Source organism: Lepisosteus platostomus, chromosome 22 (assembly GCF_059453375.1).
Source record: "Lepisosteus platostomus isolate fLepPlt1 chromosome 22, fLepPlt1.hap1, whole genome shotgun sequence".
NCBI classification, from domain to species: Eukaryota; Metazoa; Chordata; class Actinopteri; order Semionotiformes; family Lepisosteidae; genus Lepisosteus; species Lepisosteus platostomus.
In genome coordinates, this window is record NC_142632.1 from 14,455,865 (window position 1) to 14,467,989 (window position 12,125).

Consider the following 12,125-nt stretch of genomic DNA (forward strand, 5'->3'; position numbering starts at 1 on the left):
GGTCTTGACCAATGAGATCCCCTTCCAATATCGGGGCCAAACAAGTTATGGAACATCACGTTTCATGCCTTTTGCCTCTTGTCTCCCTGTCCCTCGTTTTACCCATCTTTCTTTAACTCCACTTTTGCACTGAGGGCGCAATGCCAACTAACAAGCCTGCAAGGGCAATAAATCCAGTATTTAGGAAATGTTAATTGTGATCCAAAACAGTGTTGATACATGAAGTATCATTGGTATATAGTGCACCACAGGGGCCATAACGCTGTCCCAGAATGAATGCAGTACACCAGCCCCCCTCATACGCATTTAAAGTCCAGTACTCTCATAGACTCTCATTCTTTTTCCCTTAACTATTCTATATTCTAGCCAAATGAAAGTCCACAGGGGTTGAAAGCAAACATGAAAAAAATAGTTTGGGCAGATTTAGCTTTAAAAGAAGACGCCACTTAGTATGTATAAAAAGAAATTTGTATTGTAGAGACGTCCCCACATCATTCCTGTCTATGTGGGAAGTTCTTCTCAAAATAGCAATATGTACCCATACGCACTGCCAAAGGGAAGTTTAATTCAGCCTGACTGTCAGAGCAAACTGCAATGAGCGTGATGTTCAACTTTCTGAATGTTTTTTAAATGCAAAGTCATTGGAATGAAAATGACACTGTTCTAACAGCTTTTAAAGATGCTCTTATAATAATGCTGTGAGAGCTTTTGGAAAACAGTCCTGAAAAAAAGCAAAATGTACTGTTTGTGGTACCAATGCATCTCTAGAACTACATAGCATAGGATATGGTTTGCAAAATCATCAGACTTCACACATTTCAGGCTTCAAGACAGTGTTGCACCACTGTAAAATATGTTTTCTTATTTAAAATCCAGAGATGTAAGAAAATAGGGAAGTTCCTCTGGTATGATCAGTGCAGGGAAAGTTAGTCATACTGGTGCTTTTTTAAGTTCACCAGAAAACAACCTTATAGGCCTCTCTGTATGTCTCACTCAAGGTTTTTACACAATTCAGAACATCCCTCGGATTGTTGTAGAAAACATATCAAACACAATGCTCCACAGCCGAAACGTTGTGTTTTCTTTCTTCTCCTTTCAGCAGGATATAAACCTATTGTTCCTTTGCAGCCTATGCATGCTGACGCAGCTCCCCACCTGAAAATATACAAATGCCTTCTTCCTGCTAAATCCCCTCAATAAACAAAATAAGATGAAATGAAAGTTCCATTAGGCCTTCCTATTCTCAATACATTTTCCAGGAGAAAGAATAGACTTAAGAAATGTTGGCATATATCCAGGTCTAAACATTCCTTTTCAAGGTGCTCTCCAGTATCTCCAGATTAAAAAGCCAAACCAACACATTAAAAGCTGTCAGAATTTATGAATGCAAACTGTGCAGAATATGTAGTCCAGTTTTTTTTCTGTATTGTACCACATTAAAGGGACGTATGCTTCTAATAAAGACATTGATGTTCAAGTTTCAATTACAGCCAGCACTAACCTAGATACTATTTAAAAAAAAAGTTTTGCAAATCATAGTGGAAATTTCTGTGAGTTGCAGTAGAAATTAACAACTAGTTTCTTATGGCCTGAACCGGTATTTATTAACATGAACTGTTTCATCAGAATAATTGAGATGACAAAAGGAACAGGTTAAGTATTGAATAAATGGACTGGAAATGTTAAGTAGATCCATTACAATAACATCACATAGAAAACCTACTTACAATTCAATAAACTATAAAGCATGCACTGTAAATTGAATAAAATGTGTGCTTGTACTAATCTATGTCATGCTTCTTTTTTCGTTTTGCAATATATAAATGTCATAGAAATTGGATCTATTGCGTCATATTGAAGTTCTCAGAATCCCAGAATATTGTAATACCAGATAAGCGAATAAATAAATGCGTGTGCTGCTTTATGTTACCTGAGGTCACATAGTTAGTTAATAGGAGAAAAAAACCGGGCGGTGCGTGACAAACTGGACACCGATTCTTGGTTACCTTGGAAACCGCCTCTGCTGCCAGGGTGGGTCCCGAACCGATGCCGTGTGCTCGGGTCGGGCCGCCTGATAAGGCGAAGCCGTCCGGCGTATCAGTGAAAACCCGGTGTGTTGTCTCCGCTCGGCTTGGTTTATTATCAGCTTCAAAAATAAACGTCGAGTTCTGCGGAAAAAAAATACAAGCCATCTCTGATAAACTTAATTCCAGAGTTTTCTGCAGGCGAGAAAAGATAAATAAAAATATGTAATTTCCTTGAAAACCCGTGTTGACACTACGAACTTATCATAATGTGTTGCTGTAAACGCACACAAATATGTTTGTTTATTTTTAAAAAACGTGACAAAGCTCAAGTGAAAGGTTTTTCAAAATACAGATCAATCATGCATAGATTACTGTTTGCAGGTCTGAACATATACTGTATTACATTTTGTGAATTTAAAGTGAATTGCACAACTGAATGAAGACGTTTCAAGTCCTTGATGTGTCAATCTTTTGCTTTCTTTAAATGTTTGACTTGAGTCTTATTTTGAATTAAGCTTTCTGGAAAGATATATATAAATATATTTGAGCAGTGTTGTCTTTTTTTAAGTGTGAATTCATAAAGAACAATATTACCAACTGGCACAGACATGTATTTCCTTGGCAGGCCGCATTACCTGAGCAAATGGTAACTACAACAAGATCTGTAGGCCGTGGGTTAATAGAAATTAGAGTTATGCTCCTTTTTAAAGTCAATTTAGAGACTTGTCAGGGTGGAGGGAAAACCACAGCATTCTACAGAAATCCCCTTTCCTGCACCCGGATTCTAGAAGGTTCCTCTTTAAACATGTCTTTTCAGAGCAAGAGGCTCCTCTCCACTCTGACCGGCTTCCTGTAACTCCCTGCCCTCTGTTTCCAGAGCAAAATGTCCTGCTCTTTAGTTATTCGGCCTCTTCACACGTGAGTGAAATGGTGCTGCCCCCACTAACGGGCCTCTGGAAATCTGCATCTGGCAGGGAGCAGGTCAGTATCCACTCAACGTGTGATGGGCACCATCAGGGGCTGGAAGCTGTTGGTCTTTTATTTTCCAACAGCATAGAATCAGACGTTTGTTGCTTTCAAGGCTTTTAACACCCGCGGTCATCCGCAGAGTCTTGGTATCATCTCTGGCTGTTTTGTAGATGGTGTAAAGCGCTTGGTGTCTCTACACTCATCAGGCAGGAACCCTGTGGCCCGACGACACTGATAGCTCACATTTAAAAAGCCCTCTGGTTTTTCGAATAAAACCCTGCCAAGATATTTGCTAACACGACAAAAGAAATGAGTGAAAATAAGCACAAGGTCTGCCTTGCGGTTTCCTCCCTCCGAGAGGCCAGTACCCCGGCATGGTTTAGTGAATCACATCTATTCTGGATGGCCATACCTTGTTAAAAAACTGAAAACAATTCCTGGGATTGTGCACTTCACTGGAACAGACCTCCCAGTGGCCTGCTGGCATCGATTGCCTTACCAGCGCTAGGATGCTGTGGAGACCCCTGTCTCCATTACACCCTCAGACTGCAGACAGTTAATTCACTGCCTATGCACTCCATTTGCACGCTGTTACCTACTGTCTAGCCAACATGTGAACTCAGTCCATAAAGAGACGGGGCCTGTTGGCTTCCTGTAGTAATGGCAGGACAACTGCTCAGGTGATTAACGCCTGCGAGCTGTGTTTTGAAGTGAGAAGAGAGCTGCGTCTCTGATGTGCTTCCGAAGTCAAAGCCCTGATCCCAAACTGTCAGGGACTGGAAGAGAGATCAAAGGCAGCCCTAAGTGTTTTTTTTTTCAACCCCTTTTTTGGAAAAGGTAGTAGGATTCTCATATCCCTCCAGCCAGCACCTAGAGCAGAAAGTCTCAAAGCGCAGAGACTCTCTGGAAGGAATCTCAAGGCCATGTTCCTGCACGAGGAGAGACACTTTTCTGATTTCCCCCTTCTCCTCACCCCTCAGACGAAGAGCTGTGCCTCCAGTCCCTCAGGTATGCTTATTTACTTACCGTTTCTGTTGTCAACAGGAAAGCAGAAGTCATATTTTATGACTCAGAGGGTCTATCCGGCCTTCCTACCTGTTTGACCTTAACATTGAGCAGATATGCTAAAGGAAATGGAGTGGTTGATGCTACCAGGGTAGGCAAGCATGGTTATGGCATGTTTCTAGTTGTCATAAAGGAAAAGGGACGGTATTACTCGTTCGTTTTTAATTCCCTCATATTTACCCCCCGCCGGGACGCAGGCTGGGCCGGAGCCGCTCTGAGACGCCCGGGTCGAGATGAGACGCAGGCTGAGCCGCGCGCCCCGCAGATCGAGGTCTCGCTGCAGGACCAGGAGCTCTGGGCGAAATTCAGCAGCCGGGGGACAGAGATGATCATAACCAAATCTGGGAGGTGGGCCTTGAAAAGATAAAACCTCCGGCAAATCCGCAAACGTAGTCGGTAACAGCAAGCGGCCGCTTTCTTTGTTTGTCTCACGTTGGGTGTTAAATATTTGTCGCCGTGTTGTTAAACGACCAATATGTGAGTCTATCAGCTCAAAGCTCAAATCTGCATCGCACAACGGGACTTCCAGGTTAACCGTATTTATGATCTTCAAATAAGCGCATGCAGAGGATCATGAAAAGACAGACTGCAGCAGCTTTTCGGTGTGGAGAGAACTGCGCTGCCCGACCCAAGTTTTCTTGCATTAAATTGTGTCCCATAAAGTTGCAAAGCGGTCAATTACGGAACCAGCGTGGCAATGTGAGAATCAGAGAGAATCTCAGACATTCTTTGTATAGAGGTACATTGCGACCTCAAATCTACATTTTAATCTACCTTTTTAGATTTTAAGTCCGGTGATTTAAAAATCCGTTTTAAAGAGACTTTATATGCATACTATAGACACACTTTTAAAGCGCTTTTTAATATTGTTTTGCTCAGGAGCAAAACAACATCAACAATCGCTGAAATAATAAGGGAAGATATAAACATCCATTATTCACACTAAACAAGTGCATTAGTCTGTGGTTCTGTTAATTTATGTCAGCCTTACAAGGTACAGTAAACATTCGCTCCATCCTGTAATATTTAAATAAAGTTATTTTATTACAAAAACATGCAAAACAAATACTTTCCGTGTCACTTCGGGCTTATCATTAAACTTATAATACATACAATTAGATCAAATTGTTCGTATAAACGTATTTAACAAGACAGTGCAGTGGAAGTGAATATATTTTCCTCAACATTTTCTAGAAATTTCTGCCAGCAGCAGTTTTTTCCTTATTAATTGTACAACAGAAATTGTATGTCCTTCCAAATATTGAAGGCATTGATTATGTTTAAAAGAGACTGTTACAGTATGTTTACCTTCATAACGGCATTACTGTACTTTAAAAATTAAGTTAAAAGCTGCTAGCATAATTAGTTTGAGATACTGTTCAAATGGATACACTAAACTTCAAGTTATGCGGAACTGCGATCGTATATATATATAAGAAATTAAAAAAATTTAACTGAGCTACTCAGACTGGTGAAGCTTGTCTGTAGATATTTCTACATCTACAGACCAACTCATGATCTACAGACAAGCTCCTGAATCGGCTCTGAACACATCCCCTTACTTAGGACTGCCTCTCAGGAGCTCATGAGCATCACACCTCAAGGTGACCCAGAAAAGGTGCAACTCTGGGCGTGAAATCTGAGAATATAGTCACCAGCAGGCACTGTGTTATGTTGCGCGCCCTGTGGTGGACTGGTGTACCCTGCCTCGTGTGCACTGCTCGCTGGGACAGGCTCCAGCCCCCCCTCACCCCTGAGCGGGAAGAAGCAGTTAGAAAGGGGGTGAACAGATGCTGGGATATATCTCCATTTCCCTATTTACACAGAGGTGGAGGGGCTGTTGCTCGAAGGCCGGATACCTCGCCCGTGGCGTGATCTGTGAAATCTGTAAAGCGCCGTGCGGTCTGTCTTTTCAGGCGGATGTTCCCCCCTTGTAAAGTCAGCGTTACAGGCCTGAACCCCAAAGCCAAGTATCTGCTGATGATGGACATGGTGCCCTTCGACAACAACAAGTACAAGGTACTGTAACCCCGAGCCCAGTCCTGGAGCGCCCCCCCACCCCCGTTTCCTCTTCTCCCCTGTGACGTCTCTGTCCCCCCCCCGCAGTGGAACAGGGACAGATGGGAGCCCAGCGGGCTGGCAGACCCCCACCTGCCCAACCGCTTCTTCATCCACCCCGAATCGCCTGCGCTGGGGGAGAAATGGATGCAGTACCCCATCTCCTTCCACAAGCTCAAGCTCACCAACAACACCCTGAACTCCAGCGGCCTGGTAAGACCCTGTCTTGTAGCCTACTGGTCTAGGTGCGTGACTAGCAACTGGCAGGTTGTGTGTTCGAATCCAGCTGGTGCTGGACCTTTCAGTTTGGTGAGCTAATGGCTCTGTGGCTAAGGATCTGCGCCTGTGACTGGAAGGTTGCCGGTTCAAATCCTGCGGCCGGCAGAGGAATCCTACTCCATTGGGCCCCTGAGCAAGGCCCTTAACCCCAACTGCTCCAGGGGCGCCGTACAATGGCAGACCCTGCGCTCTGACCCCAGGCTTCTCTCCCTGTCTGTGCGTCTGTGTCTCCTTGGAGAAAAGCTGGGGTATGCGAAAAGACGAATTCCTAATGCAAGAAATTGTATAGGGCTAATAAAGAAACATTATAAAAAAAAAAAAAAAAGGTAAGACCCTGCGGCTCGGCCTGCGGTGTGGCTCCGGGTGCGGGGGGGTGGGGGCTGGGGGGTGCAGGAGGGTGCTGCCTTCTCTGGCCGGAGGGGAACCTCGTCTTCGCAATCGGGCCGGAAGTAGATGAAACCAGGAGCTGAGCTTTGACACCATGAACAAAGCACACAGTGTGGTCCTGAGCTCCCATTTAATAAGCAACCAAACAGTGAACTCTACTGGTGTTTAAGTGAGGCCTTCAGGCCACCGAGTGACCAGCAGGTGACAAAAAACACACCGTGTGCTGACTTTCTGTATAGAAGACTACCTGTCTAATGTCTCCGAGCTCGAGCAGTGATTCAAGAAGCTTATCACAGAGTCTCACTGGGAAGGGTATATTGCACTATATCTACACTGGCCCGAGAAATAGCAGTAACGCTTTTGAATTAAAGAGCGGCTCACATATTGAGGGGCAAATGAATGTGTTTTGCATCATTTAGAAAGTAACTGCACAAGTAGGTGTAGGCAGACAGACTGGGGGCGGTACTGTGGTTAGCACTGCTGCTTTGCAGCTGTGGGGCTGTGGGGCTCCAGGTTCAATTCCAGACCTGGAATTGCTGTGTGGAGTTTGCATGTTCTTCTCTGGTTTGTGTGGGTTTCCTCCAGGTGCTACGGTTTTCTCCCACAGTCCAAAGACATGCTGGTAGACTCATTAGCCTCTGCGAAAACTGCACCCGTTGTGAGTGTGTGTGTCTGTGTGTGCCTCGCTGTGGACCGGAGTCCTGTCCAGGGAGTATCCTGTCTTGTTGTCTGGGATAGGCTCCAGCTCGCCCTTGACCCTTTACTGGATAAAACACTTCGAAAATGGATGGATGGCTAGACAAACAGCACACTGAACCGGCAGGGTCTGGTAGCTTGTGTGTGAGCCATTCCAACTCCTCCTGATGAAGTCGCTGCAAAAGGCAGACGTCTCAATGACTCTGCGCACGGCATCAAGCAAAACTTAGACCAGTCCCTCGAGCCGTCTCACAGCCGATTTCCCCGTTGAGCTTTCGCAAGATATTCCCGTCGATCACACAGCGCAGCGGGCCGTGAGTCAGCCCCTGGCGGGCCAGGAAGGATGAAGACTGGGTCACCACGCAGGTCGGCTGTGAGGCACGCCTGTGTCCCCCCCTCACGCGAACTGCTTACACCGCGTCTGCCAGGAAAACGCTCAAGCGAGCTCGACACCCCCCCAGCAGTGAGTCAGGCGTGATGCCGTTTACACGGCTAAAGCAAGGCGCACACTGCACAGATGAGGCGGTTTTTCCACGGCGCCGAGTTATTAAAAAGTATGAGATGGAATATGAAAGCATTAGCTCGAATGCCCTCTGTGAAAGGTGTTCTAACGAGAGGCTGTGCTGGTGTCTGTGTTCCAGGTGGTGCTGCACTCCATGCACAAATACCTGCCGCGCCTACACGTCGTCCAGGCGGCTGACGTCTGCAGCCAGCGCTGGGGGACTTATTTACACTTCGCGTTCCCTGACGCTGCTTTTATCGCGGTGACCGCCTACCAGAACGCAGAGGTACGGTTCATGCACGGTCGCTCTGGCCCTTCGGAAGAAGGTGCTTCCGGAAACCTGACTTTCTTTAAGGGCTTTAAACGTTTCTGTGTTTTTTAAAGATTGTTTCATGAGAAGTTACATCTAAACACAAAATGTCGCATGCCACCTCGAAAGTAATTGATTTCAATGGATAAGGACGGAATTACTCTTTAGAGTCATATTACACTAGCAGTGACATTTTTCAAGTGTGCATCTCCACTGCCTCAACGTTCCTCTGCGAAGGCAGAAAAAGAAAGTCGTGTGCTTTTTCATTTTAACCTATGGCACTGCTCATGTGCATGAATCTGAATGGGAAGCACGACATTAGAGTGTAGTAAAAATATAAAATATTTTTTTAATACCATAGGATAACAAGATACCCCGAACGAACCAAAAACGATTTTTAGCGAGTGATTTGCTAGTAAATGCTTCCCCCTAGCGGTTTGCTTTTAGCTGGATATGGAATCGGTGATGTGTGCAGACGCAGATCTTTTTTGACAAGCCTAATCACCGTGCCTTCCGATTCTTTTGCAGATAACAAAGCTCAAGATAGACAACAACCCTTTTGCCAAAGGCTTTCGTGATTATGGCTTGAACAGCAAAAGGTAGGAGCAAAAGAATGGGACTCCCTTCCCGTTTTTTATTTTAACTGGACAGAGCTGCTGAAACCACTGCACGGTGCTGGTACAGGCAGAACTGAGGTGCGGTGGATGCCCTTTGACCTAACCCAACATATAACATTTAACATATAACAAGCCTGATCTGCCTCTTAACCCTGGACACCCAGACTGTGCTCCAGTGGGACCATGTACCCACACAGGCCGAATCCTGGACCGACAGTGCATCGATGTCATTGCAGGCAACGTGACCAGAGAGTCCAGAGTTCCTGCAAACGGCCGCCAGAAAATCCAGGAGAACAATCCGGGAGCGTTAATGGTAACTAACAACCCACTACTACGACCGTCGCATATCGCTGCCCTGACGTCTGTCTTCCATCCAGTGCCTGATCTGTGAATGCCAAGGCAGGTACGACCCTGCCTTTAAAACGGTCATGGACAAATGACTCAGTTTCCACAGGAGCTGGCCACGTAGGAGAAATTAGACTTCGTATGCTGGCGTACTCTGCAAACACTGGGGCCCCCGAGCCTTAGACCGAAATAGTAGCCTGTTTCAGCAATGTGGTTTCTTTGTAGATCATTCCTCGCTTTATTTGGGCCACGCTAAATGGCTGTTTTTTTAGAATCCAAGACCGGAGACACGGATGACGCAGACTTCGCAGTCTCCAGCACAGAAGAGCCCCACACCGCGGAGCGTAGGGCAGGCAGCCCGGACTCAAACCCCTTCATTTCCGCTTTCATGAGGAGACACGAACGTGGTGCGTGCGGCGTGGAGGAGTGGACCGAGGGCCACAGGGGGCCCCTGCTCAACAGCCAAGACGCCCTGGATACCACATGTGGTCTCAGGTACAAGTGAGCAGCTCATCCGAGATTCTTAACGTTCAGAGCCAGACAGCGACAGCAAGAGGCCTAGATCGTGCCTTTTCACAGCGGAGCTGCTGGGAGTCTCAGTGTTTGCAAAAGACTTGACTTATTTCAATGCTGTAAGATAATAATAATAGCTTACACTTATATAGTGCTTTTCTGGACACTCCACTCAATTTATACAGTAGATGGGATTCACAGCGGTTGTAAGAGATCACACATTCAGAGTACCTCAGAGCAGGAGAGCCTACCTTCCGTCTCGCCCTCCTTCTTCCAGCTCCTGCCACTACCCAGCCAGCGCCTCTCTCCAGCCCCCCGGCCCCGTCCCGCCGTCCTCCGACCAGCGCTTCCCACAAGGCTGGGGGGACAGCCGGGCCCCGGGGGCCCAGCCCTCGACCAGTGGCGGCGCGCCCGGGGGCCTCCCCCTCCCCCTGCCCCCCAGGGTCAGCAGAGTCCGCCTCCCCGAGAGCCTGGAGACCGCCGGGCCCCTGACCTCCGACCCCAGCGGGCCTCGGCCCCTGGCGGACATCCTGAACAGGATCCGAGACAAACCCGAGGCCGCGCAGGGGAGCCCGGGCGTGTGGCATGGCCCCGGACGGGGCAGGGGCTACTCTTTCCACCCCGGGGGCAGTAGTGCTGGATACCTGAGCAGCTTGACAACTGGGGCTTCCGTCGGCAACAGCCTCCTGGACGTCAGAGCTAACCCAGGAAATGCCCCCTCCCTCGAGTGCCCCTACAGAGCACCCGTGATGGACTTCTATTCCAATCTGTATGGAGTCAAATAAGGTAGTAGGGGCACATCTTACTCGAGAAAGACTCCAAAGCTCCAGCCACAGCGCTAGTTTCGTCTAGGCAGAGAGACCATGCATAGACTTCCTTCCTTTTGTAATTGTCTGTGACGTGCGGCTGATGACCAGTGGGTCATATCACAGGACACGGTTTGGATCGACAGCTGCTTAAGAGCATCATCCAGTTTGGATGATACAAGTCCTGTGAAAAGCTTTGGAGAGATGAAGTATATGAAGCCACAGCTGCTAAAAACAGTCATGTCAGAGGGGAGCTATTTGAACAATGAAAACCCCAACATCCTGTATTGAGATTGTCGTGAAATAAACACTAATGCATGTTGAAATTAAAAACCATAAAGAAACAGAACTGGATGCCATCGACTCATCTCAGCTCTAAAGGCAATCAAACGCTCTTGCCTACCTGCTATATTTGTGAAGTGGCCAGGCTGTCCAGTCCAATCGTTTTACTACTGCCAGCTGTGAATTTATGTCATTTTCAAGCTTTTTTTCTTGTGTGTCCAGGTTCTAAATTAAAACAAGTATTGTCTGAAGTCCAACAGTTTTACTGTGTTTGCACAACTGTACATTTAACATGGAAAGTCTGCTCTATTGTAAACTGAAACCCCAGTTCATGATGCCCTGTATGAGGGAAAAGAGCAGGTGTGTAGATGAATTAACAAGGCATTCCAAGTACAAACCCAGATTTAAGTCTAAAACAGATAAAACCCCCCTGGGATTAGCCTTAATTTTAGGTAGACCAAATCACATAAAAAATGTACCAGGCTTTCACCAGTGTGCAGTATAAAATAAGCCAAAGAATAACACACATCAAGCTAAGGGCCAAAACAAGAGGTAGATGTGCCTGGACTGCATGCATTGTAGGAGTCTTGAACCCAGTTTCCCGAAGGCTTTATGTCTTCTGGGTTTTGTTCCACCCAAACTTAGTTGGTCTAATTATTTAAATAGCTGCACAATTATAAAGCTCAGAATGAGATTCTGAGCATTTTTATACAGTAAGTTGCTGTTCCTTTAAAGTGAATGTTTTGAGCAAAAAAACACGTAAAAAAAAAACACAAAACATACCGATACCTGTATAGCTTAGAAAAAACAATCAGGCTAATTGTTTTAATTTACTACTTAATTTACAAAAGCAGAAGACACATGGCCGTGTAGGAACAGAGTCAGACACCTGGGCGGTGTGGAATTTCCTTAAATTTCCTTTTTAAGGAAGAATGTCCCTGAATTCTTTGAAGATGAATGTCTTAACAAACACATAAAAACCCCGTGGTGGAAGGGACTCTCTTGAACACAATGCTCAAAGAAAGAAAAAGGCAGATTCTGGACAGAACGCCAGGCCCTCACAGGGCACACAGACAGAAACATGCACCCACTCACATCAGGGCCAGTTATCCCACAATCCAATTATCCTACCCGTATGTCTTTGGACTGTGGGAGGAAACCCAGAGAGAACATACAAACTCCACGCAGACAGCACCCCAGGAACTGAATCCAGCGCCGTGGGGGCAGTGATGGTAACCACAGTGCCACCTGCCACGCGTTGCCAACAAA

At 46.3% G+C, this 12,125-nt stretch overlaps 1 protein-coding gene across 1 annotated transcript; it reads left to right on the plus strand.

The window, feature by feature from the left end:
* Positions 1-176: 176 nt before the first annotated feature.
* On the plus strand, positions 177-11,107 carry tbx16l (T-box transcription factor 16, like). The gene is made up of 11 exons (XM_088616176.1): positions 177-2,111; positions 2,845-3,008; positions 3,834-4,004; positions 4,259-4,409; positions 5,978-6,080; positions 6,168-6,332; positions 8,123-8,269; positions 8,822-8,892; positions 9,147-9,223; positions 9,528-9,750; positions 10,046-11,107. The coding sequence occupies exons 3-11, from the start codon at positions 3,920-3,922 to the stop codon at positions 10,551-10,553; spliced, it is 1,530 nt and encodes a 509-aa protein (XP_088472302.1). The 5' UTR covers positions 177-2,111; positions 2,845-3,008; positions 3,834-3,919; the 3' UTR covers positions 10,554-11,107.
* Positions 11,108-12,125: the final 1,018 nt, after the last annotated feature.